General features: G+C 37.7%; 2 protein-coding genes across 7 annotated transcripts in view; one reads left to right on the top strand and one right to left on the bottom strand.

The window, feature by feature from the left end:
* Positions 1-17,736, top strand: part of ATP13A5 (ATPase 13A5) — a 103,697-nt gene extending 85,961 nt beyond the window's left edge. The window contains 5 exon segments of the mRNA XM_017526637.2: positions 3,070-3,244; positions 8,364-8,566; positions 13,166-13,254; positions 15,694-15,774; positions 17,226-17,736. Coding sequence (XP_017382126.1) covers positions 3,070-3,244; positions 8,364-8,566; positions 13,166-13,254; positions 15,694-15,774; positions 17,226-17,486 — 809 coding nt within the window. The 3' untranslated portion in view covers positions 17,487-17,736.
* Positions 17,737-21,687: 3,951 nt separating this feature from the next.
* Positions 21,688-22,064, bottom strand: part of PLAAT1 (phospholipase A and acyltransferase 1) — a 28,224-nt gene continuing 27,847 nt past the window's right edge. For all 6 annotated transcript variants that reach the window (XM_037737822.1, XM_037737820.1, XM_037737821.1 and 3 more), the window contains exon 4: positions 21,688-21,933. In XM_037737822.1, the coding sequence (XP_037593750.1) occupies positions 21,832-21,933 (102 nt within the window). In that variant the 3' untranslated portion in view covers positions 21,688-21,831. The remainder of the gene's footprint in view (positions 21,934-22,064) is intronic.

The raw sequence follows: 22,064 nt of genomic DNA, 5'->3' as shown, positions 1-22,064 counted from the left end.
CAATAGGCAGGGGGTTCATTGGTGAATTCATCAGAGATTCTCTGTTGATTGCTCTGGACTAGACCATGCCCTGACATGGTGGTGCTCTCTCCCTCTGCCTCTCAAGATTCCTTTCTGCGGCTGCCTCCTAATGGCACATACCATGAAGCCCTTTTCTACTGCTGGACCCTCCAACCCCCGCAGGTTGCCACGTAGATAAACCCCTTCAGGATAGCTAGTTCTAGCCTGGCTAATTTCCATGGCTTCTACTTGACCTACCAGACAGCAAATGAGTAGCTTGCCCTCACTGCTGCCTGCCTTTTCCCTCTGCTATTACCATGAAGGTGAGTGAGCAAGGCCAGTATCCTCTCTTAAAACCACTTCCACTCTCTCCAGCAATGGCTATTATGGCTTCCCTTCATGGGGTTGCAATGCAGCTGATAAGAAGACCACAGTTTATACTGCTCCTAACAATTGCCTTTAAAGAATTGCTGATAGTCTCCATAAGTTTTCTCTTATACAGACTGCATTCAGCGAATGGGGCAGGAACAGGCATGCTTGTAGTTGAATATCCAATAGGGATCTCTCTTGACAGGTACTATGGAGACACAGCGATAATCTCACTTCACAATAAATTGTCACTTGCAATTCATTATCCTAAAATATAAGGCTCAGCAAAATTCTCTAGACAAGAAGAGCCCCATTCAAAATTCCCTTATACAGATGTTGATCTCTCACTATGTATTAGCCACATAGGTTCCTGAGGCATGAGAAGGCTGATGATTCAAGTTTAGAGTTTAGTGGGGGATTCACATATATGAACAAATAAGTTGCAAGTTGAAAGTAGTGAGTAGCAGAAAACAGCAGATGCTTTGGGAATTCAGAGAAAGAAGAGATGGTTTCTGATAATCTGGGGTTCAGGAGAGATAGCAGTGGAGAATGGAGAAGGAGACTAGGCATGGATGCATGAAAAAGGAAGCATTTACATCAAAATGGGAAGGATGGATAAGTTTCAGATATCTTTTGCTAAAAGAAGAGCATTTCAAGTAGAAGGAAACAGCATGAGCAAGAGAAAGCTGATAAATGGGAGCCATGAGTTTTTACTGTGACCACACTGCAGTGTGTGTGAAAGGAAACAGGAGGAGATAAAAATTGAAAAAGTGAATTGGGCCAAATCACAGAGAATCTTGACTGCTGATCTGGGAACTGTGGACATTTATCTGCAGCCCTTAGGAGTCATCAACAATTGATGATCAATGTAAAATCACCACTGACCCTGATTTACGATGGTTTGACTTATGGCTTTGGACTTTACAGTGGTGCGAAAGTGATGTGCATTCAGAAGAAAGTGGCCTGATACCCTCTTAGGATGCAGAGCAGTGGCAGCAAGCTGCAGCTCTTCACCAGCCCAGCAATCATGAGGTTAAACAACAGACACTCTCCACTGTACTATGTAACCAGATGATTTTGCTCAATTGTAGTCTAATTACGTGTTGCGAGCATGTTTGAGGTAGGCTAGGCTCAACTGTGGTATTGGGTAGGTTAGATGTACAGTATAAATGCATTTTCAACTTAAAATGTTTTCAAATGGCCGGGCACAGTGGCTCATGCCTATAATCCCAGCACTTTTGGAGGCTAAGGTGGGTGAATCATGAGGTCAGGAGTTCGAGACCAGCCTGGCCAATATAGTGAAACCCTGTGTCTACTTAAAAATACAAAAATTAGCTGGGCGTGGTGGTGTGCATATGTAGTCTCAGCTGCTCGGGAGGGTGAGGCAGCAGAATCACTGGAACCCGGAAGGCAGAGGTTGCAGTGAGTTGAGATTGCACCACTGCGCTCCAGCCTGGGCAACACGGCGAGACTCTGTCTCAAAAAAAAAAGAAAAGGTTTCAAATTACAATGGGTTTATCAGAAAATAACTCAATTGTAAATCAAAGAGTATCTGTATTTTCATCAAGGCTTCTTACATGTCCAAATTTCCAGGTTAAGGCTTTTGGACTTAACTCTGAAATAGTTCTGAGAACAGACAATACCATCACATATTTAATATATTTACTTACTTATCTTACACACCCTGCCTTGTTCCCAAAAGCTTTTAAGGCAACATACAGAGACAAAATATAACGCATTACAGAGAAAATCTAAAAGAAAAATAAGATGAAGTTAGGAGGGATGTTGATTGGGCAATGCATGCCTGGAAGTCCAATTTGACTCTATTTTGTATAGTGGCATCTTTAAGGGAGCTTGTTTTGCCACATCTCTAGACTCTTCAATGAGAACTCCTCAAACTAGATTAAGAAAATAGAGGGGGGGTTCTTTAATATAATTCTCAAAACATCTAAAAGCAGAAACTTGAAAGCACCTGGGTCTGGGGAGGCCTAGAACACTAAAGGTAAAAAGGAGGTCACGTTTTTTATTTCCAGGTGGCCACCTTGTCTCTCTTCTTCTTTCCAATCTTACTGTTTTCATTTGCCTTCCATTTATTCACCTCATAGTTGACTTCGTAAGATTACACTAGGACTGAAGCTTTGCAGTCTTTATGCTTGTCCTCCCATAGCTAATGAGCTCAGCCTCTCATTGCATCTATCATAGTGCCTGGACACATTGACATGCTCAGAGAAAGTTGGCTGAATACATAACAGAGTATTTTTTAATTATCCAGCATATGAAGATGAATCTAGCTATATTCCTCCCTGTTCTCCTCATTCTAACGCTCCACTTTCCTGTCGTCACTGACACGTAATACTAGTACTGCTTATCTCATGTGGAAGGCCATTTCCGTCTTTTACACACAATTTCTGGTCAGTCTGGTTATGGAGAAAATATTTGCACCATGTGATATGGTAAATATATTGATTACATAACTTTCTAACCCACCATTTTTTACTTCTGAAGTTGAAGACAGAGCGTGGAAAAGACAAAGACTGGCAGAACTGGATGTGCCACCAGGCAATGTGTTTGCCTAGGTGTAAATCTTCCGTTCATGTCTGCTTACTCTGAATCCCAATGCCAGACTCAAGATAATATGCGTCTCAACCTTCTATTCTCAATGATAAAATTGTAATGGGAAAAAATGCATTTGTCTTTCAGTGAGTTCAACCCATGCCTACCCAAAGCTGGCTCCATATAGACCAGCAGGACAGCTCCTTTCTCCCCCTTTACTGCTGTCAGTATTTTTGAATTCCTGTTTCTCCTGCATTGTGCAGATCTGTGCATTTCTCTATGTGAAGCAGCAGCCTTGGTATTGTGAGGTCTACCAATACAGGTAAGTTAATTTTCTTAGTGCTCCTTTCAAAAGGCAATTTAATGACTATCCAATGATATTGCATAACTTGGCTTGAACATATATCCTAAAACTTTTAATTAATAAAATTGTGTCTCCACGCTGCAAAACTCAAATGATAGGACAGAACACAGTCAATCCATGGACCACTCGGGGGATGGAGTGGGTGGGAAGAGATCTGTCACATTGGTTGTTAATTTATAGCTCTAACAACTGGTTGACTGAATGAATATATGACTTCCCTGGTAGTTTGTATATTTTATAGACCAGGGGTTGGCAAACATTTCTTGCAGAGGACCAGATAGGAAATAGGCTTTCTGGACTACATGGCCTCTGTTGCAGCTAGTCAACTCCGCTGTTGCAGCACAAAAGCAGCCACAGGGCTGTGCACAGTGGCTCATGCCTGTAATCCCAGCACTTTCGGAGGCTGAGGTGGGCGGATCACAAGGTCAAGAGTTCAAGACCAGCCTGGCCAATATGGTGAAACCCCGTCTCTACTAAAAATACAAAAAGTAGCCAGGCATCGTGATGTGCACTTTTGGTCCCGCTGAGACTGAAGAACTGCTTGAACCTGGAAGGCAGAGGTTGCAGGGAACCAAGATGCGCCACTGACTCCAGCCTGGGTGACAGAGTGAGACTCCATCTTAAAAAAGAAAAAAAAAAAAAAAAAAAAAAAAAGCATCCACAGACAATAGGTAAACAAGTGGGTGTGGTTGCCTAATAAAACATTATCTACAAAATCAGGTGATGAATCAGATTTGGCCTGTGGGCTGTAGTTTGCAGGCCCCTGATATAGACATACAAGAGAGATTTGCTTATTTTTTTTTTCAAATGAATGTTAAAATTAAAATGTTAATTGATGGTATCATTGTTCTGATCGAATTGGAACATTAGATTCAAGACAAGTCTCTTTACCTCTCTGGGCTTTAATGTTTTGAGGTAGGCTATAGTGCCGATGGTTCAAGCTTTATTTTGCTGACAAAGCCTTTCTGTCAGTAAAAGGCAGGAAAAGAGCTTCTCTCTTCGAAATAGGATGTGCACAAACTGCCCCTCACTCCACAGAGTGCCAGCTATCAGTAAAACACAGATTGAAAACTAGCAAATGAGGAGATTGTCATTTAGATTAAAAAATTCAGCAATTCAAGTGTAACTAGGAATATAGAATTTCATTATGTTTCAAAACTAAATTTTTTCCAAAACTGGAGTGCATATACTCAGAGAACTCAAGTTTTGACTGAACCCAGAAGACAGTATGTTGTAGCCAAAGGAGGATGGATGGGAAATCAGGAATTCTAAGAATTCCTGACTCTGTCACTAGATGTGCCATACTCGCCTTCAACCTTATTACCTGTAATGTAAGTATATCGGACTAGATACTCTTTGGTTTTAAACTCTGTAATTCAGGCCATCTAGTCTGTTCCTTTGTGTAAAACTGCTTTGTGACTATAGAACAGCTACTATAGGCCTACCTCAGAGATACTGTGGGTTTGGCTCCAGACCACCACCATAAAGTGAATACCGAAATAAAGCAAGTCACATGAAGTTTTGGTTTCCCAGTCCATATAAAATTATGTTGACACTATACTGTAGTCTATCAGGTGTGCAACAGCATTATGTCTAAAAAAGGACATGCCTTAATTTTAAAATAATTTATTGCTAAAAAATGCTAATGATCATCTGAGCCATCAGCAAGTCATAATCTTTTTGCTGGTGAAGAGTCTTACTTCAAGCTGGGTGGCTGCTGATTGATTGAGGTATTGGTTGTTGAGGGTTGGGGTAGCTGTGACAATTTCTTAAAATACGACAACAATGAAGTTTGCCTCATTGACTGATTTCCTTTCATGAGATATTTCTCTGTAGCAAGTGATGCTGTTTAATAGCATTTTATCCCATCTCAGTGCTTGCAAAATTGGAGTCAGTTCTTGCAAACTCTGCTGATGGTTTGTCTACTAAGTTTATATAATATCCTATATCCTTTGCTTGCATTTCAACAATGTTCACATCTTCACCAGGAGCAGATTCCATCTCAAGAAACCACTTTCTTTGGTCATCCGTATGAAGCAACACTTCATCCATTCAAATTTTATCATGAGATTGTAGCAATTCAATCACATCTTCAGGCTCCACTTCTAATTCTAGTTCTCTTGCTATTTCCACCATATCTACAGTTATATCCTCCACCAAAGTCTTGAACCCCAAACAGTCATCCATGAGGGTTGAATCAGCTTCTTTCAAACTTCTGTTAATGGTGATATTTTTACCTTCTCCCATGAATCATGAATGTTTTTAATGGCATCTAGATGGTGAATTCTTTCCAGAAGGTTTTTAATTTGCTTTGCCCAGATCCAATAAAGGAATCATTCTCTATTTCAGCTATAGTATTACAAAGTGTATTTCTTTAAAAATAAGACTTGAAATTTGAAATTACTCTTTGATCCACAGGCTACAGAATAGATGCATATTAGCAGGCATGAAAATATAAATTTCCTTATACATCTCCATCAATGCTCTTGGAGGCTGACCAGGTGCACTGTCAATAAACAGTAATATTTTAAAAGGAATCTTTTTTTTTTTCTGGGTAGTAGTTCTAAACAGTGGGTTTAAAATATTCAGTAAACCATGCTGTAAACAGATGTGCTGTCATCCAGGCTTTGTTATTCCATTTCTAGAGCATCAGGCAAAGTACAGTTAGCATAATCCTCAAAGGCCCTAGGATTTTCAGAATAGCAAATGACCATTGGCTTCAACTTAAAGTCACCAGCTGCATTAGCCCCTAATAAGTGAGACAGCCTCTCCTTTGGAGTGTTGAAGCCAGTTATTGACTTCTCTCTAATTATTAAAGTCCTGTAAGACATCTTTCAATAGAAGGCTGTTTCATTTCCACTGAAAGCTATTTATATAGTCACCTTCATTAATTGTCTTAGTTAAATCAACTGGTTAACGTGCTGCAACTGCTACATCAAGATTTGCTGTTTCATCTTGAACTTTTACATATGGAGACACCTTCTTTGTCTGTCTTATGAACCAATATCTTGCCAGTTTCAAACTTTTCATCTGTAGCTTCCTCACCTTTCTCCACCTTCAAATAATTGAAGGGAGTTAGGGACTTGCTCTGGATTAAGTTTTAGCTTAAAGGAATGTTGTAGCTGGTTTGATCCACTATCCAGACCACTGAAACTTTCTTCATATCGTCAATGAGACCATGTTACTTCCTTATCATTCATGTATTCACTGGAATGACACTTTTAATTTCCTTCAAGAACTCTTACTTTGCATTCACAGCTTGGCTAACTGTTTAGTGCAAGAGATCTAGCTTTTGGCCTATCTTGGCTTTTGACATGCCTTCCTCACTAAGCTTAACCATTTCTAGTTCTTTATTTAAAGACAGAGACATGAGGCTCCTCCTTTCAGTTGAACACTTAGAGGCCACTGCGGGGTTATGAATTGAACAGATTTCAATATTATTTTCTCTCAAGAAACAGGGAGGCCCAGGATAGGAAGAGAGATACGGAAACAGCCAGCCGGTGAAGCAGTCAGACACACACAATATTTATTTATTAAATTTGCATTCTTAAGGCATGGTTCATGGCATCTTGGCATCTCAAAAACAATTATAAGAGAAACACCAAAGATCACTGATCACAGCAAGAGGGGTAGTAACTATTACAAAAATTTTAAAATATTGCAAGAATTACCAAAATGTGACACAGAGTCCAAGTTAACACATACTATTAAAAAATGATGCCAATAGACTTGCTAGATGCAAGGTTGCCATAAACCTTCAATTTGTAAAAAACACAATATCTGGGAAGCACAATAAAGTGAAACACAATAAAACAAGGTATGTCTGTACGTGCAACACACATTTCTAGACCACAGGGGGCCCAGGATAATAAGCATTAAGTCTTGCATTTGAGTTTACAGTTAGAAAATGAATCTTATTTATAAACAGTTGTCATAGCGGTTTAAAAGTTTCAAGCTGAACAAGAATGCTGGTGGAAACTAATTTATAGGTGTGATTATTGAAAAGAAAAGAACATTGCAAATAGATCAATCAGGACCAGGAAAGCCCATATCTTGAACAGATATTTTTTTGAGTAAATATGATGTGACCTCACTGTGCTAGGTGCCAAAAATTTATTGTAAATTTGAGTAAAACCAAAAAACAAAACCACAAGAAAAATCTCATATTCTAGGAACTCACATCCCAAAGATGTAAAATAAAATTATGTAAATAAAGAAATGCAAAACAGTGAGCTTGCAAAAGTAATTGTTTTGCAATTCTTTATTTACATGTGCTGTTGCCTTGAACTGAGATAACATTTTAAAAATGCTGTTACTTTCGTGGGCACTAGTTACACTTGCCAGCAAAAGTAAAGGCACTTTAGATGCAGAGATGTTTGAAGGATGGATGTTACATCTCATTAAAGGCAATAGTACATCCAATCCAACAGGTATGCAAATTGTGATATGTGGGGAACAGGTAATAATCCTATGTTTGGCGTGTATAAAGTATGAGAGAGGTGACAAAGGTTAGGCTGAAAAGGTAGATTGAGACAAGGATGCAAAGATCTCATAGGCCAGTTGGAGAAGTTTGAGCTTAATTTATCAGCAAAATAGAGTCGTAGACCCCTTATAAGCAGGAGATTGTCATGTTCAGATTTTTAGGAAGATCCTTTAGCTATGTGAGGGAAGAAAATTGGAGTGGGAGACTCAAGCTCAAAAGCCAAGTTAGGAGTCTTGCTTAGTCCACGAAAGAGAGAACAACACGCACACACACACACACTCACACACTCACACTCTTAATTGACTTGGTATATTTACTCTTTGAATTGAGAGGAATTCATAAAAATTGTCATTCAGGCCCTTTCAAGGTAGATCACTTGTTCTAAATGAAGTGCTGGACAAAGAACAATCTTGACTTCCTGTGAATTTTATTACTGCTTTATCATAACAAGAGATGAACAAAATAGGTCTTGGTAGTTACTGGCTGACATAGTTTGAAAGCTAAAATCCCATGGTAGTGATTAAACTAGTTTTTTTCACCTAATGGATAAAAATTGAAAAAGATGTTTCATAAACACTGGTGATTCTTTTGTAGTGAGTGTTTTCTGGCCAACCAAAGTAATTTTTCAACAAATGTGAGTTTGGAAAGAAACTGGACTGGAAATGCAACACTGATTCCTGGCTCAATTTTAAGTTTTGAGAGTACCACACTGTGGCCGATCACCACCATCAACTGTATCACAGTAGCATTTATCTTTTCTAAGGGAAAGCCATTTCGAAAACCCATCTATACAAACTGTAAGTATAAAAGTTTGATTTTTCTTTCTGAATATCTTCCCATTCCTTTTCTCACCCTAGAGTTGCCCCTCACTGGTGAAATGATGGGCTGAGAAAGAAACAATTGCACGACTCTGAAATTGTTGAATGCAGTTGTCATAGTTGTTGGAGCCCATGGGAGAAAACTGCTCATTTGCAGATAAGCACAGACATTATTTAACTGTCACATGAGTCTTGTCCTGTTGTGAGTCATCAAGAATCATTTTATACACATACATGTATGTGAAGATATTTTATAAAAGGCTGTCTAACCAATTCAAATGCAAATTGACTTCCTTAGCCGTATAACATTTGGCAAGTTACTCTAACCATTCTATAACCTTATTTCCTCATCTGCAGAATGGGAGGGAGTATCCTTAATTTGTTAAATCCTGAGAGAAGAACAAAGCATTTTATGGAATGGGCCCAGCACAATTTATGTAAAGGGTCTGGCACTTATAAAAGGGACTCAAAAATTCTTATTCACTTCTCCAGTATATTAATTTAAGTAGTGTTTAAAAACACACACATACACACACACAACTCTTCAAAGCTGCAATTAAGATCCTCAGGCTAAGGCTGGGAGTGGTGGATCACTCCTGTAATCCCAGAACTTTGGGAGGCTGAGGTGGGAGGATCACTTGAGCTCAAGAGTTTGAGACCCTATCTCTTAAAAAAACTTTTACAAATTAGCTGGGGATGGTGGCTCTTACCTGTAGTCCCAGCTACTTGGGGAGGTTGAGGTGAGAGGATTGCTTGAGCCTGGGAGGTTGAAGCTGCAGTGAGCCAGGATCACACCACTACACTCCAGCCTGGGCGACAGAGCAAGACCCTGCCTCAAAAAAAAAACAAAAAAAAAAAAAAAAAAAAATAAAACAAAAAAAAAAAAAAAAAAAAAAAAAAAAAAAAAAATCCTCAAGCCAAAGAAGCCAGAGAATATGCCCCATCATTACTGACCAGACTGGGACACTCATTAGGAGTGAAGTGAAATACTACCAATAATTATGCCAGGCTTAAACAGAGAATGTCAAGGCAAACTAGATACATGATACCTATCCAGATATTGCATGACAAAGATGGTCACCCTGTGTATCATACAATTGGCTTCAGTATTATAAATAATGCTATAAAACTATACTTGTGTAAATGACTTAGCCTCCTATTTCGTTAGGGTAACAAAATTCACTTAACTGGTGGAATAATGTGAAAATGTCAAAGCCTTGAAGACACAATTTAAAGTTGCCTTCTAGAAAATTTGTCCTGATTTTTACTCCTATCAGTTGTTTTTGAGAGGGTATGCTTCTTAATAGTATATCCAACATGAAGTGCTAGTTAAAAAAAAAACAAAATCTGTGCTGATCTGATAAGGTTTTTAGAAATTAGTGTCTCATTTGGTTTTAGTTTGCATTTCTTTGATCACCAGTGAGGAGGAACATATTTCCATGCTGTTAGCAATTTCTTCTTCTGTGAATTGCGTGTTTACATTTTTAAACTTATTTTTTTCTGTTGGATTGCTGTTATGTTTCTCATTTATTTGTATAAGCTATTTATTTTTCATGATTTTTTGCATTGTCTTGATGCACAGAAAATTTTTTCTAATTATAAAAGAGGATAGATTATCATGTTTAGTTTTAAAGTTTCTTTTGATGCTTTTAAAATCTAATGTTAATTTTGGTGTAAAGTTTGAGGTAGGGATTAAAACAAGTTTCTCCAACTAGCCAACCAGTTTTTCCAGAAGCTTTTGTTGACTATTGAGTTTTTAATATTCATTTAATTACTTTTCCACTGAATATACCACCTTTATCATAACTATCTTCATATATATTTGAGCTTTTATGTACACAATTTATATTATGTATTGTTTGTATGTATATGTATATATAGTTTTCAGACTATCTTTTCTGTTTTTAACATGTCAGTCTATTTTTGATTTACCACTATACTTTAAAACTTACAGTTTTATAATAAGTTTTATTTAACAAGTGTAACACAAGTAAGATCAGTGTGTCCTCATTATTCATTTTTAAAAATGTGTTTCTTTCTTTCTCGTTCATTCTTCAAGATAAACTCTAGAATAAATTGCCAGACTTTTTACAAAGTTCCCTTTGGGATTTTGATACTTTGGGAAGAATTTACATGTGTATATAATTTAATCTTCCCATTTAGGAATGTGTCATGTCTCCCCATTTATTCTTGCTTTTTTTTAATGCCTCTTAGTAAATATTTGTTGTTTTCTCCATTACAAATCCTGCCTGCACATTTATTTAAAAAACTAATCCTTTGTATTTTATATTTTTCCTTACATTGTGAATGACTTTCCCATTATATTTTCTGTTTATCACTAATACACAGGAAATGTATAGTGTTATACATTAATATTTTTAAAATTATAAATGTATTTTACAAGCAGGATATATTTGTTGGCTAGTACTTTAATTTTAATAGTAACTGCAAAGTCCTTTTACATGAATTGAGTGAATTAGAGGTAGATTAGTTACCTCATAGTGACTTAAAGCTTCTGGGTAAACTCAAACCCCTATACCAAACATAACTTGATAATTTTAAATGTAAAATATTTCACATTTTAGCATACAGATATGCTAACAAATGTAATATGATAACAAACATATACTCTCAGGTTATAAGTCAAAAGCCTTTGGAACTACTATTAAAATATATGAGCAACTTTATTTAGATATAACAGAAAAATCTTTGCTGTTTTTAACAGCCTTTGACAGAAGCTCAACTTTATAATGACAAGATATGGAAAAAGTAGAGGCTTAACTTTTCTGGAAACAAGTGTGAACATTTACTAACCTTATCTGAAAATAAGGTATAATGGCTTACACAGGACTTGCTTTCCTAAAGCACCTGCATTAACAGAGCCCTAGACTTTCACGTTTTCTCAGCAGCAGCGGCTAACCAAGAGCCAACATTCAACTCTTTATTACATCTTTTCAATAGAAGCTGAAATTAAAAAGATGGCCTTATAATTTTGTCTCTACATTGCTCACTTGTGCACAGGAGAGGCCTGCATTTTAGACCATTAGACACTAATGTGCACACCACGCAGCCCTAGTTGCTAGTGAAGTCCAGGCCTTCATCAGAACAGACCTTTCAGGGATCCTCTTCTTCCCAGCTTCTGGGTCCCTGGGACTCCAAATCCATGAAGTAAATGAAAAATCCACATAGCCATTTCCTGGGATTTTATCACCAGGCCATTTAGATTGCCTTATTTGGAGAGATGTAATTCCCACTTTTCTTCTCTCTGCCTCATACCCTTCCCAAGCACTTCTGAGAGGTGCTGCATTTATTTATATACATAAAGTGGGGCATGAATAAATTGAGGGTGGGCGTGGGTGCTCAAGGATGAAAACAGAACTCTGTTCACTTCAAAAATAGGGTCTGCTGTCAAGGGGCAGTTGCCTGAGATTTCTGGTTGGTATAGGCCTATAGAGAGTTGGGAGTGGGGAGGGTAGACCACCAACACTGAATAAACAAGGTAGAGAGAGTGTAAGAGAAAACCTAGTTTGTTCATGTATTTATAGCTTTATAGGATTATCAGAATCATTTGTATCATGGCGACACTGATTAAATGCTATTGTTTGGGCCTGAAGGTGATAATTCTATTTAAAAATATCATTTCTAAGGTACCATCTCTAAAGTTCTCTGCTAAATGCTCTGACAGAGGAGTGGGTGAGGTTGAGAATAAGACCAGCGATATTGGCACAGTGCATTCTGGGAAGTTTAGTTCCCAAAATTAAAACAGTTTGGGCAGGTTGGAAAGAAGGAATGCAACAACAGATGTACATGCTAATTTCTCATTTACTTTTTCAAAACCGAATTCCTGAGAACCAGAGACAAAGCCACTTTCAAATGGTCACAGTTCAGTTGATACATGACTTATGATCATACAAAGCAAAGTATGATAAATGCTATAGTAAATAAGGTTTTGTAAGGGAGTATTAGTCTTTGAAAAGGAAGTGGTATTTGAACTGGGTTATTTAAGAAAAATTGGAGCATGCCAAGACAGAAAGAGTATTATGTATACTGGGCATTTTTTTAAAAAAAAGACACAGAAGCTGGAAAGTGTTGGGCCTCCATGGAAGCTGGAGGTTTTATGGTCTACCTTTCCTATTGCTTCTAAGGAGAAGTGGTCAGAGATCAGGTTAGAAACGCTGATTGGGACCAGATTGTGGAAGGCCTTGAATGTCATACAGGACCCGTGAACTTTAGGCAACGAGGAAGAATTAGATGGTGCCAAAAGGACTGACTGTTTGTCCCATGCAGGCACAACTCACTAGACATGCAGTGATAGTACACCAGGGAAGCTCCTTTGTGGAGGTTACTGTGAAACATTTGATTAACAGTCTTCTACATCCAGACTTTCAAGGGAAGATTCTAAGATATTACCTTCATTTTATAAGCATTAGAGCATGTTTCAAAACATACGAGGATATATCAAAACATCTAAAGATATATCTGGTATTTGCCCAACAAAGATAATTGATTCTGCAACGTGTGCCAAATTATATGAAACATTCTTTTAACATCTAAAAATAATGTTTGGTATTTCCTCAGATATATTTTCATTTCTGCTGCTAGCTGCCTTGGGCCTCACAATTTTCATTCTGTTTTCTGACTTTCAAGTTATATACCATGGAATGGAGGTAAGTGGCATTCATTTGCACATCTGGCATGACTCATGTACATGGACCATGTAGTCATTGTAATTCACAAGTCAATTATTACCATATTCTCTTTAACCACCAAATACTGTGACGCTATTTCTATATACTAGAAGGGCAAATAACATATATGTATTTCACATATACTGTCTTCTAATGTTTTTCATATTATTAGTATTATTGGGTACATTTATCCTGTACATACCTGAAATAGTATAAATACTTTATCATGCCATGTTATACTAATACAATAAAATTAATGCAATAATACAATAATTCTCCAAGTTCAATTTTCAAAAAGATAAACCATATGGTAGAATTCCTTTATAATGTAGTTACAAAGGGAAAGAAAAAGTAGACCTATAAAGACAGTTATGTTTTGTCAGACATTGACTATATGAAGTTTTATATCAGTGGATAACATTTGATCCAGGATGCCCTGGGTTAAAAGCTAATTCATTAAGAGGTTATTGAACTAATTCTTGAACCCAGTATTGTGAGAGAAATAAAAGAAAGAGAAGAGTTGGCTCCTGACCTCCAAGTCACAGATTTGTTGTGAAGATGAGACATACTTGAGTGCTATCTGAGGCTATCCATACTTGAAGAAGATAGGCTAGATTTTGCTAGGTAGGAGGTAGGGATATTCCCAGCAAGGACAGCCTAAGAAGCAGAGACTACTGAAAGAGCTTCTTTTCTCTTAGAAATGCAAATGAATGTAGGGTGGCAGAGATAGAAATCAAAAGCAAGGCTTCCCCAAGCCCTAGAAGACTGGCTAAAACTGAGGCCGTGGGCTGCGGAGTATGAACAAAAATGAATAATAAAGGAAGGCATGGCTGGATGAAGTCAGCTAAAGAAGTTTAGACTTTATGCCAAGTGCAACAGGGAGTGAATGAAGCTAACTGAGCAGGCTTCTCAGCAGGGCACTGAGAAGACAGATTAATTAGATGATGGCAGGAAGACTACATGTGAGAGATGAGAGGAGCAATTAGGAAATGAAAACCCAAGTCATTTATTCCTCAAACATGAAGCTCAAGAGTTTGATAGCAGAGTTACAAAGATAAATAAGGTGCGGTCAGTGCTCTCAGGTAGTTTAGAAGTTAGGAGAGAAGACCATTGCATACATAAATAATTCCAGGATCAGGCACGGTGGCTCATGCCTGTGATCCCGGCACTCTAGGAGGCCAAGGTGGGTGGATCACTTGAGGTCAGGAGTTGGAGACCAGCCCGACCAACATGGTGAAACCCTGTCTCTACTAAAAATATAAAAATTAGCTAGGCATGGTGGTGGGTGCCTGTAATCCAAGCTACTTGGAGGCTAAGGCAGGAGAATGGTTTCAACCTGGGAGGCGGAGGTTGCCATGAGCTGAGATCATGCCACTGCACTCCAGCCTGGGAGACAGAGCGAGATTCCATCTCAAAATTAAATAAATAAACAAATAATTCAAAATCTAGGCCCTTCCAGGTCAAGGGATGAAGAACAGTTCTCCTGGATCAGAGTGGTGGCAGCTGTGAGAAAAAGAGCCAGGTTCTCTGCTAGAATATGACCCAGCTTTTCCAAACAACCCTTTAATCCAAACAACCCTTTACAGTTTGTGGTATTCACAACTTGATAAAAATTCTCTCCACTTGGGGAAAAAAAATGACAAAGTATGATTTTGAAATGACCCATATCAGGATAGGGGTGAGAATTAAGGGTGAGCATTTAGATACTGTGGAGGTTCTGTGGTTTTTGTTTTCAAGGGAGTTCAGTCCCACACATACTCAGCCATAAATATTCTACTCTTGGATGGGGTCTCAGAAAAAAAAGGCTATGTAACTAGCTTTTTGCTATGGATGCAGCCATGGGAAGTTGTGGCTCTCACACTTCAAGTAAGTCTATTTAATGATCAATGTGTACCCTTAAATTTTAAAAACTGGTGGGCTTGGACGGTTCATTCAACTTTCATTTAGCCATCAGATATAGGGCCAGAAACAACCTGCATCTAGTCTCAATCAAAACATACTTACATTTCTCTGTCCTCCGTAAAGAGTAAAATCCAGGTAGGATTTGCTTTGGGAGAATTAGAATTACTAATATTATCTGATGAATGATTTAATCTTAGCCTTCTTCTCTCTGTCTGAAAAGATGAAAATGAAGAGAGACACACAGCCTCCAAAATGTCCTGTCTCATATTTGTGACTCAGGGCACATTTCCTAATAGACACTGTTAGGTTGTCAAGGGTAGTCCATTCTTTTTTGAATTCTGGCCCTGCCATTTTCTTATCCGCTTTGGGTCCTTCAGTTGTATTATCTGTAAAGGGACAAAGTAATGCCCACATCTAAGCTCAGAGAATTATTATGACAATATAAATTAAATAATATGGTCTTTTTACAAAGTGTAAAGTATGTAAAATATAATAATGGTATTTTTTTTTCAACAGTTCATCCCAACCATAACATCATGGAGGGTTTTAATTTTGATGGTAGCCTTCACCCAATTCTGTGTGGCTTTCTTTGTCGAGGTAAAGTGATCTCTACATTTTTTCTAGGAAGACAAACAAATTAAGAATGCCATTTTCAATAGGTGCTTATTTTCTATAGCAACCACTTTGATCCCTCAAAATGACGGTTATTAAGGGTTTATAAAAATGGTACATATTCTTCGTGAGGAAAATTTTTTGGAGAATGATTTAGAATTATTTGAAATCTGCATAGAAATTCTCTTGATATTTTCTGCATAGAAAGCAAAACATGAATTAACTCTAATTTTGCTTCCGTGAATGCACTGCATTGCACTTTTCTAATATTCTCAACAATCTAGTAAAGACTATACCAGGTGACCTTCCAACCCTAAAACTCAATGAGAATTTTTAGAGTGAAGAACTACCTTCTGGAGGGTTTCCCTAAGAAAGAGGAGAAGCCATCGCTCATTCTAGTCAATTCCTATTCTTGAAGGTCTTTCCTTTACAGTATTTCTTTTCTACTCAGTGTCACTAAATGACTTTATCCATTTAGTAAGAGGCTCAAGTGCTATCTTTGTAAAGGAGAGTTCTTTTTTTAACTCATGCTTTAAGACTTTTTGGAAAAAGGATCAACCAAATTTTAAGTACATATATATCTCATTGTATACAATATGTGTAAAATGTCTCATACTCTTTAACTCAGGGATTCCATTTTTGAAACTATATGTTTTAATAACCCAAAAGAAGAGAAAAATACTACAAGTATGAAGGCACTTATCATAATAGTATCTACAGTGGCAAAATATTACACTCAAGTGATGTTGGGATGCTCTTTGTTTAAACAGCTATACAGCAATTTGAGGAAATGCTAAACAGTCACTAAAATGATTATTAATCATATTGTACCTATGTTCTTATAATAAAATAACATTTTTAAAAAGCTACAGCTACATGAAAATTGTTTATGACAGAAAGTTTAGTATAAATAAAAGTGGTATGCAAAATTTGACCAATTTCATTACTATAAATTGATAAAAATTGTGTAGACATGTGAACAAAAGAAAGTTCTCAAAAATGAAAACCAATAACCATTTGATTTCTAGAGCTCAACCATGTATTCAATAAACATTTATTTGGCACCTTCTACATGGCAGGCAGCAGGTAGCAGGGCTAATGGTTAACTTTTCTTTTCTTTATTTTGAGCACATTATTATTATTGCCATTTCCGTCTGAGGGTAAAATCAGTCTAAGAAAATCACTAGCCAGGACTTAACCAGGAAATGTGTGGAACGGAAATACTGGAAGCTTTTGGCAGATTTCTATGAACACAAGCACCCTCTTGCTTCTTAAGGGAAGAATTCCGGGACTTGGGAAAGGAGAGGTAGACGCAGCAGCAATGGGTGCACCTCAGAGGAAGGTCTGGGGAAAGGACGCAGGCTGCAGTGGCCAGCGGCCTGGCTACAGGGGGACCTGCACAATGAATTGATTGTTTTTCCCACCTGATTTTTCAGGATGCCATCCTTCAAAATCGTGAGCTCTGGCTGTTGATCAAAAAAAAATTTGGATTTTACTCTAAAAGTCAATATAGGACCTGGCAAAAAAAGCTGGCAGAAGATTCAACCTGGCCTCCCACCAACAGGACAGATTATTCAGGTGATGGCAAAAATGGATTCTACATCAACAGAGGCTATGAAAGCCATGAAAAGATTCCAGAAAGAAAACTCAAATTGGGAGGCCAACCCACAGAACGGCATTTTTGGACCAGGCTGTAATCAGAAATGTTGTTATACATGCCCAACAGCATTGCCTTCTTTCCCCAAAATTAACGCATTGTGGAGAAGTGATGATAGTCTCCCCTTATCTTTCCTCTCTCCATTCAAGGACTCAAAACATATTTTCAGTGCATTAAACCTTGCAGCAAAGGACCATAGATAGGCTTATTCTGACTGTATCCTTTATCAGTGAGAGAAATTCATTTCCAGCAATATCATTTCCAATAAACTGTATTCATTTTGCATAGCATTATTTTATTTAAAATGAACAGCTTTCATGGTACTGTAGTCAAATTAGTAGTATGAACATCAATGGAAAGAAGAAAAATTGAGACAACATTTGGCCTTTGAAAGTTTTACTAATACATTGTCAGTTTACTTAAACCTTTATTTGTGAAGAACATTTACATATATATCTTTTTTTCCCAAGGTTACAGTTCCTCTTTTTGTTTTTCTTGTATGCTTCTCATAGAGAAACAAGAACTAACATTTACTTCAGAAATTCAATCCTTTCGGAAATTCAGCCCTAACTATAGTAAGCCAGAATTGTGTGGAAGTGGTAGAATGAAGGAGGTGTTTGTTAATTCCATATAATCTTGGCATGGGCACCGTTAATATATAAGCAAACTCCACCAAAGTTTGGCATCTCTCAAGGTGTAGCATTTTGGGGCCAGTGAACAGGAAAGTTTAGAGTAGATCACAAAGGTAATGAAATAAACTGTAAAAACATACTTTTACTTAAAGAAGCATGGCAACATTGTTTACTGTTACTGACACATGAAAACCTCAAGCTTTCTTTTTCTTTCTTTTTTTTTTTTTTTTTTTTTTGGTGGGGTTTCTCTCTGTCGCCCAGACTGGAGTGCAGTGGCGCAATCTTGGCTCACTGCACCCTCCACTTCCCGGGTTCAAGAGATTCTCCTGCCTCAGCCTCCCAAGTAGCTGGGATTACAGGCAACTGCCACCATGCCTGGCTAATTTTTGTAGTTTTTGTACAGATGGGGTTTCACAATGTTTGCCAGGCTGGCTTCAAACTCCTGACCTCAAGTGATCTGCCCACCTCGGCCTCCCAAAGTGCTGGGATTATAGCTGCTGCACCCGGCTTCAAGCTCTAACTTTAAAAGTTGTCCAGAACTCAACATTACTCATCTTAATAACAATGTTAGAAAAGGGACTCATAATATTGGTAATCGCAGTATGACAATTCCCAGGCTACTAAATAACCTTATGTTCTAGTTCATCTCGTAATGATCTAAGTCATCTTATTAGATGCACATTAAATACCACATGAAATGGTGCATCCTTTACAAATATATTCTGTAGACTATTATCTTTAATATAAATATCACCCTCACCATAAAATTGAGAGAAAAATTATTTCTAGTGAACATTTTAAATTACCTATTAGGATTTCCTTATAACAATAAATCTAATTTTGCTATTTAACAGATCCAGATCATAGGCAATTCGTTAACCAGTCCCATTATATGAGTGCCAATTAAGTGCCTAATACCAGGATGTACAGATTCAATATATGATAGCCTTGAGCTTACAATTCTGAAATCTTTAGGAATGATGTCTTCAACATGAAATTTGCTACCGTAAATCATTAAAAATGTTACACAAACCAGCAGCATAAATGCAAATTCTTATTAAAACAATCCCTCTGTGTTTACATTTTGTTTGCTTTTTAACCTTTTCTTGTGATCACAGCTCTCTGGAGAGTAATAATTTCTAAAATGTGTATAATTTAGTGGCTACCAGTAACAAGACAAACATTTTAAAAAGAAGAGGTTTTTAGCTTATGATTATAAACTATACATCAACCTAAAAAAGATGGTAGTCCAAATTCCTTGAACTGACATCTGCATTTAGTAGTGACTTTTAGAACGAAAAGATTTAATTGATACACTATATAATATTTACATAGCATAAAAAGATTTTTAAAAAAATAGATTCAATAATGGTATAGGCTTTTTCCCCCAGGTTTTCCTACAACCTGTAAGGTTTCTGGTGGATGATGATCTTTATTTCATAATTTTTATTCTTGGAATGTGATAAAGTTGAACTCCATTCCTGACTGCTAAAAATATGCTCAGAGAAAGGTTTAATAGCCTTGAGAAAAATCATTTCATAAAAGCACAATGAGGCGGGGCGTGGTGGCTGACTCCTGTAATCCCAGTACTTTGGGAGGCCGTGGTGGGCAGATCACGAGGTCAGGAGTTCAAGACCAGCCTGGCCAACATATTGAAACCCCATCTCTACTAAAAATAAAAATAAAAAATTAGCTGGGCATGGTGGTGGGTGCCTGTAATCCCAGCTATTGAAGAGGCCAAGGCAAGGAGAATCACTTGAACCTGGGAAGTGGAGGTTGCAGTGAGCCGAGATCGGGCCACTGTACACCAGCCCTAGAGATAGTGTGAGACTCTGTCTTAGAAAAGCACGATGAGCATGATATCAAATAATCGCCTATAGAAAAAACAAGCTGGACAGTCTTAAGCTGGTCATCATCGAGAGTAATCATTTTTTATGGGAAACTGATGACAAACTTTGTGAGCTTACCTCTAAAGGGTGAAAACTACTGCACCCTCAAACACTACCAATGTGAACATGCCATGCATTTAATTTAAAAGTGCATTTGTGACATTATCTAGCACAGACAGTACTGTCTTCTGGAGTGGAGACATTCAGAGTTCTCTAGAAAGGCTGCACTTGAGGCTCTCAGGAGGTTCTTGATTTCAAATTTTGCTTCTTCTCCCACTGGTGGGTGTAGTAATTCTACCACACCTAATTCTCCTGCTTCGGGTTAAGATTTGCTCTACGTAGGCATCCTTTAGAAAACTAAGTGTACCTTGGGAAAGGTAACACATGCTACTGCCAATCTCATCTTAACTTGACAATACTAGAAAACCGTTTTGGTTGTTGTTAACTATTACTTGGGAAGAGGCATAAAAGGAACAGATACTTGAATTTAGAGTAAAAATGAAAGCGTAATTTTAGACATTAGTTCCTGATAGGAGACACTCACACCTCCCCAGAAGACCAGTGGAAGAAGAGAGTGTTTTGGGGTTACTGGAGACAGAGTTGGTGCCATAAGAAAGGGAAGGAATTCAAGAAAAAGAAGGGAAGAGATACAGGGTCTCTGGGGCTCTGAGTGCAGCAGACAACTCCTTCTATTATCATTATTATTAACCCTGGAATTAGCTTGCTGAGTATTTCTGGCCCTGGGGTAAAATCTAAATCAATTTACTAGGAACAAGACTTTCACTGAGTCTTCTGTTTAGTTACATTAGCTACCGTATTCCTAGTTTTCCCATTGCACCAACCCCCTAATATTAACTTGAACATTTATTTAATGGCAACCTTTTGATGATAGCATAAGATGGATGTCATTGGCTGTTGGTGTGGTTTATGGGGTCATGTTACAATGTCTGATGTAATCCTAGGTTATAGAGAACTGCACTCCACCTTCCCCCATCTGCTGCCACCAAGGATTTCACTGGAACAGCACTAAAATGCAGCTTCTTTAATTCAGCACATAAAAAAATGAGAGAATAAAATTATGACACTCCTTGACTTTTAGTAAAAGTCTTAAGAATATGGGATATTGTTTTCCAAATATGGCACTTTAAAAACAAAGTTAATGATCTCTTGTCAAGGTTAAAAGGTCAAATCCCTGAAATACTTCAAAATCCAAAGGGAATAATATGTAACACTGTAGAAATAACAGCCCACTCTTACTTGTCATGTCCTCCTGACAAGCAAGTAGATTCCACAGAAATCATGGCAACTGAAGCCCTGGAGCAGACAGCCTCTCCTCTTCCCATCCACCCACATCTACACAGGTACAGGAAGATGAGGGTACATCCCCAAAAGGCTTGTAAATTAGAGTCCCTAGAACTGCCTAACCAAAATGCTGAATTTCCCAGCTCCTTTTCCAACAAGAAAAGAAATATGAATTTAGATGTCAACCCTAACAATTTGAGGTTCTTAAAATTTCTTTCAAAACCATATATAAATAGGGTTTCATCCCTCTGGCAAAATGGCCACCCTCAGGGAAAAGGAAAATAATATTTTTGGTAGAAATAAAATGTGATGTGATTTTGTTAAGACATTCTGCTGGCTCACTCAAAAGGTTTCCTGTTCAAGCTGCCACAGCAAATCTATGCTAGCAGAGGAAAAGGAAATTTCACTGGTTCAATGATAAGATAATATCAGTAAGCAATTTATTAAAGAGCCTGCCATCCATTATAGGAATTTGGAACAATAATGATGCACTAAGTATTCATTCCAGGTTTTTTTTCCTCCTTCCAAATTCCTTCAATATCAATATTTCTCCAGTACATTGTTAATAGTATTTTGCTCTTTGTCGTTTTGGAAACAAGCCCAGGAATGAGAAGGCACCAACAGCAGCTGTCACAAACCCAACGGTACTTATTGCTCGGTTAGCCTATAAGGAAACAAGAAGCAAACAAAAAAACGCATCATATTCTAAAGACATCTCAGTGTCCTAAATGAAGCTTCAGCTTGTTTCCTAAACTGACGATCTGTTTCAATGTACAATGGATACGTTTAAAGTTC

The sequence above is a fragment of the Cebus imitator genome, unplaced genomic scaffold (assembly GCF_001604975.1).
Source record: "Cebus imitator isolate Cc_AM_T3 unplaced genomic scaffold, Cebus_imitator-1.0 Scaffold43, whole genome shotgun sequence".
Lineage (NCBI taxonomy): Eukaryota > Metazoa > Chordata > Mammalia > Primates > Cebidae > Cebus > Cebus imitator.
Note: the sequence above shows the minus strand (reverse complement) of the source record. Positions and strands in the feature narration are given on the sequence as shown.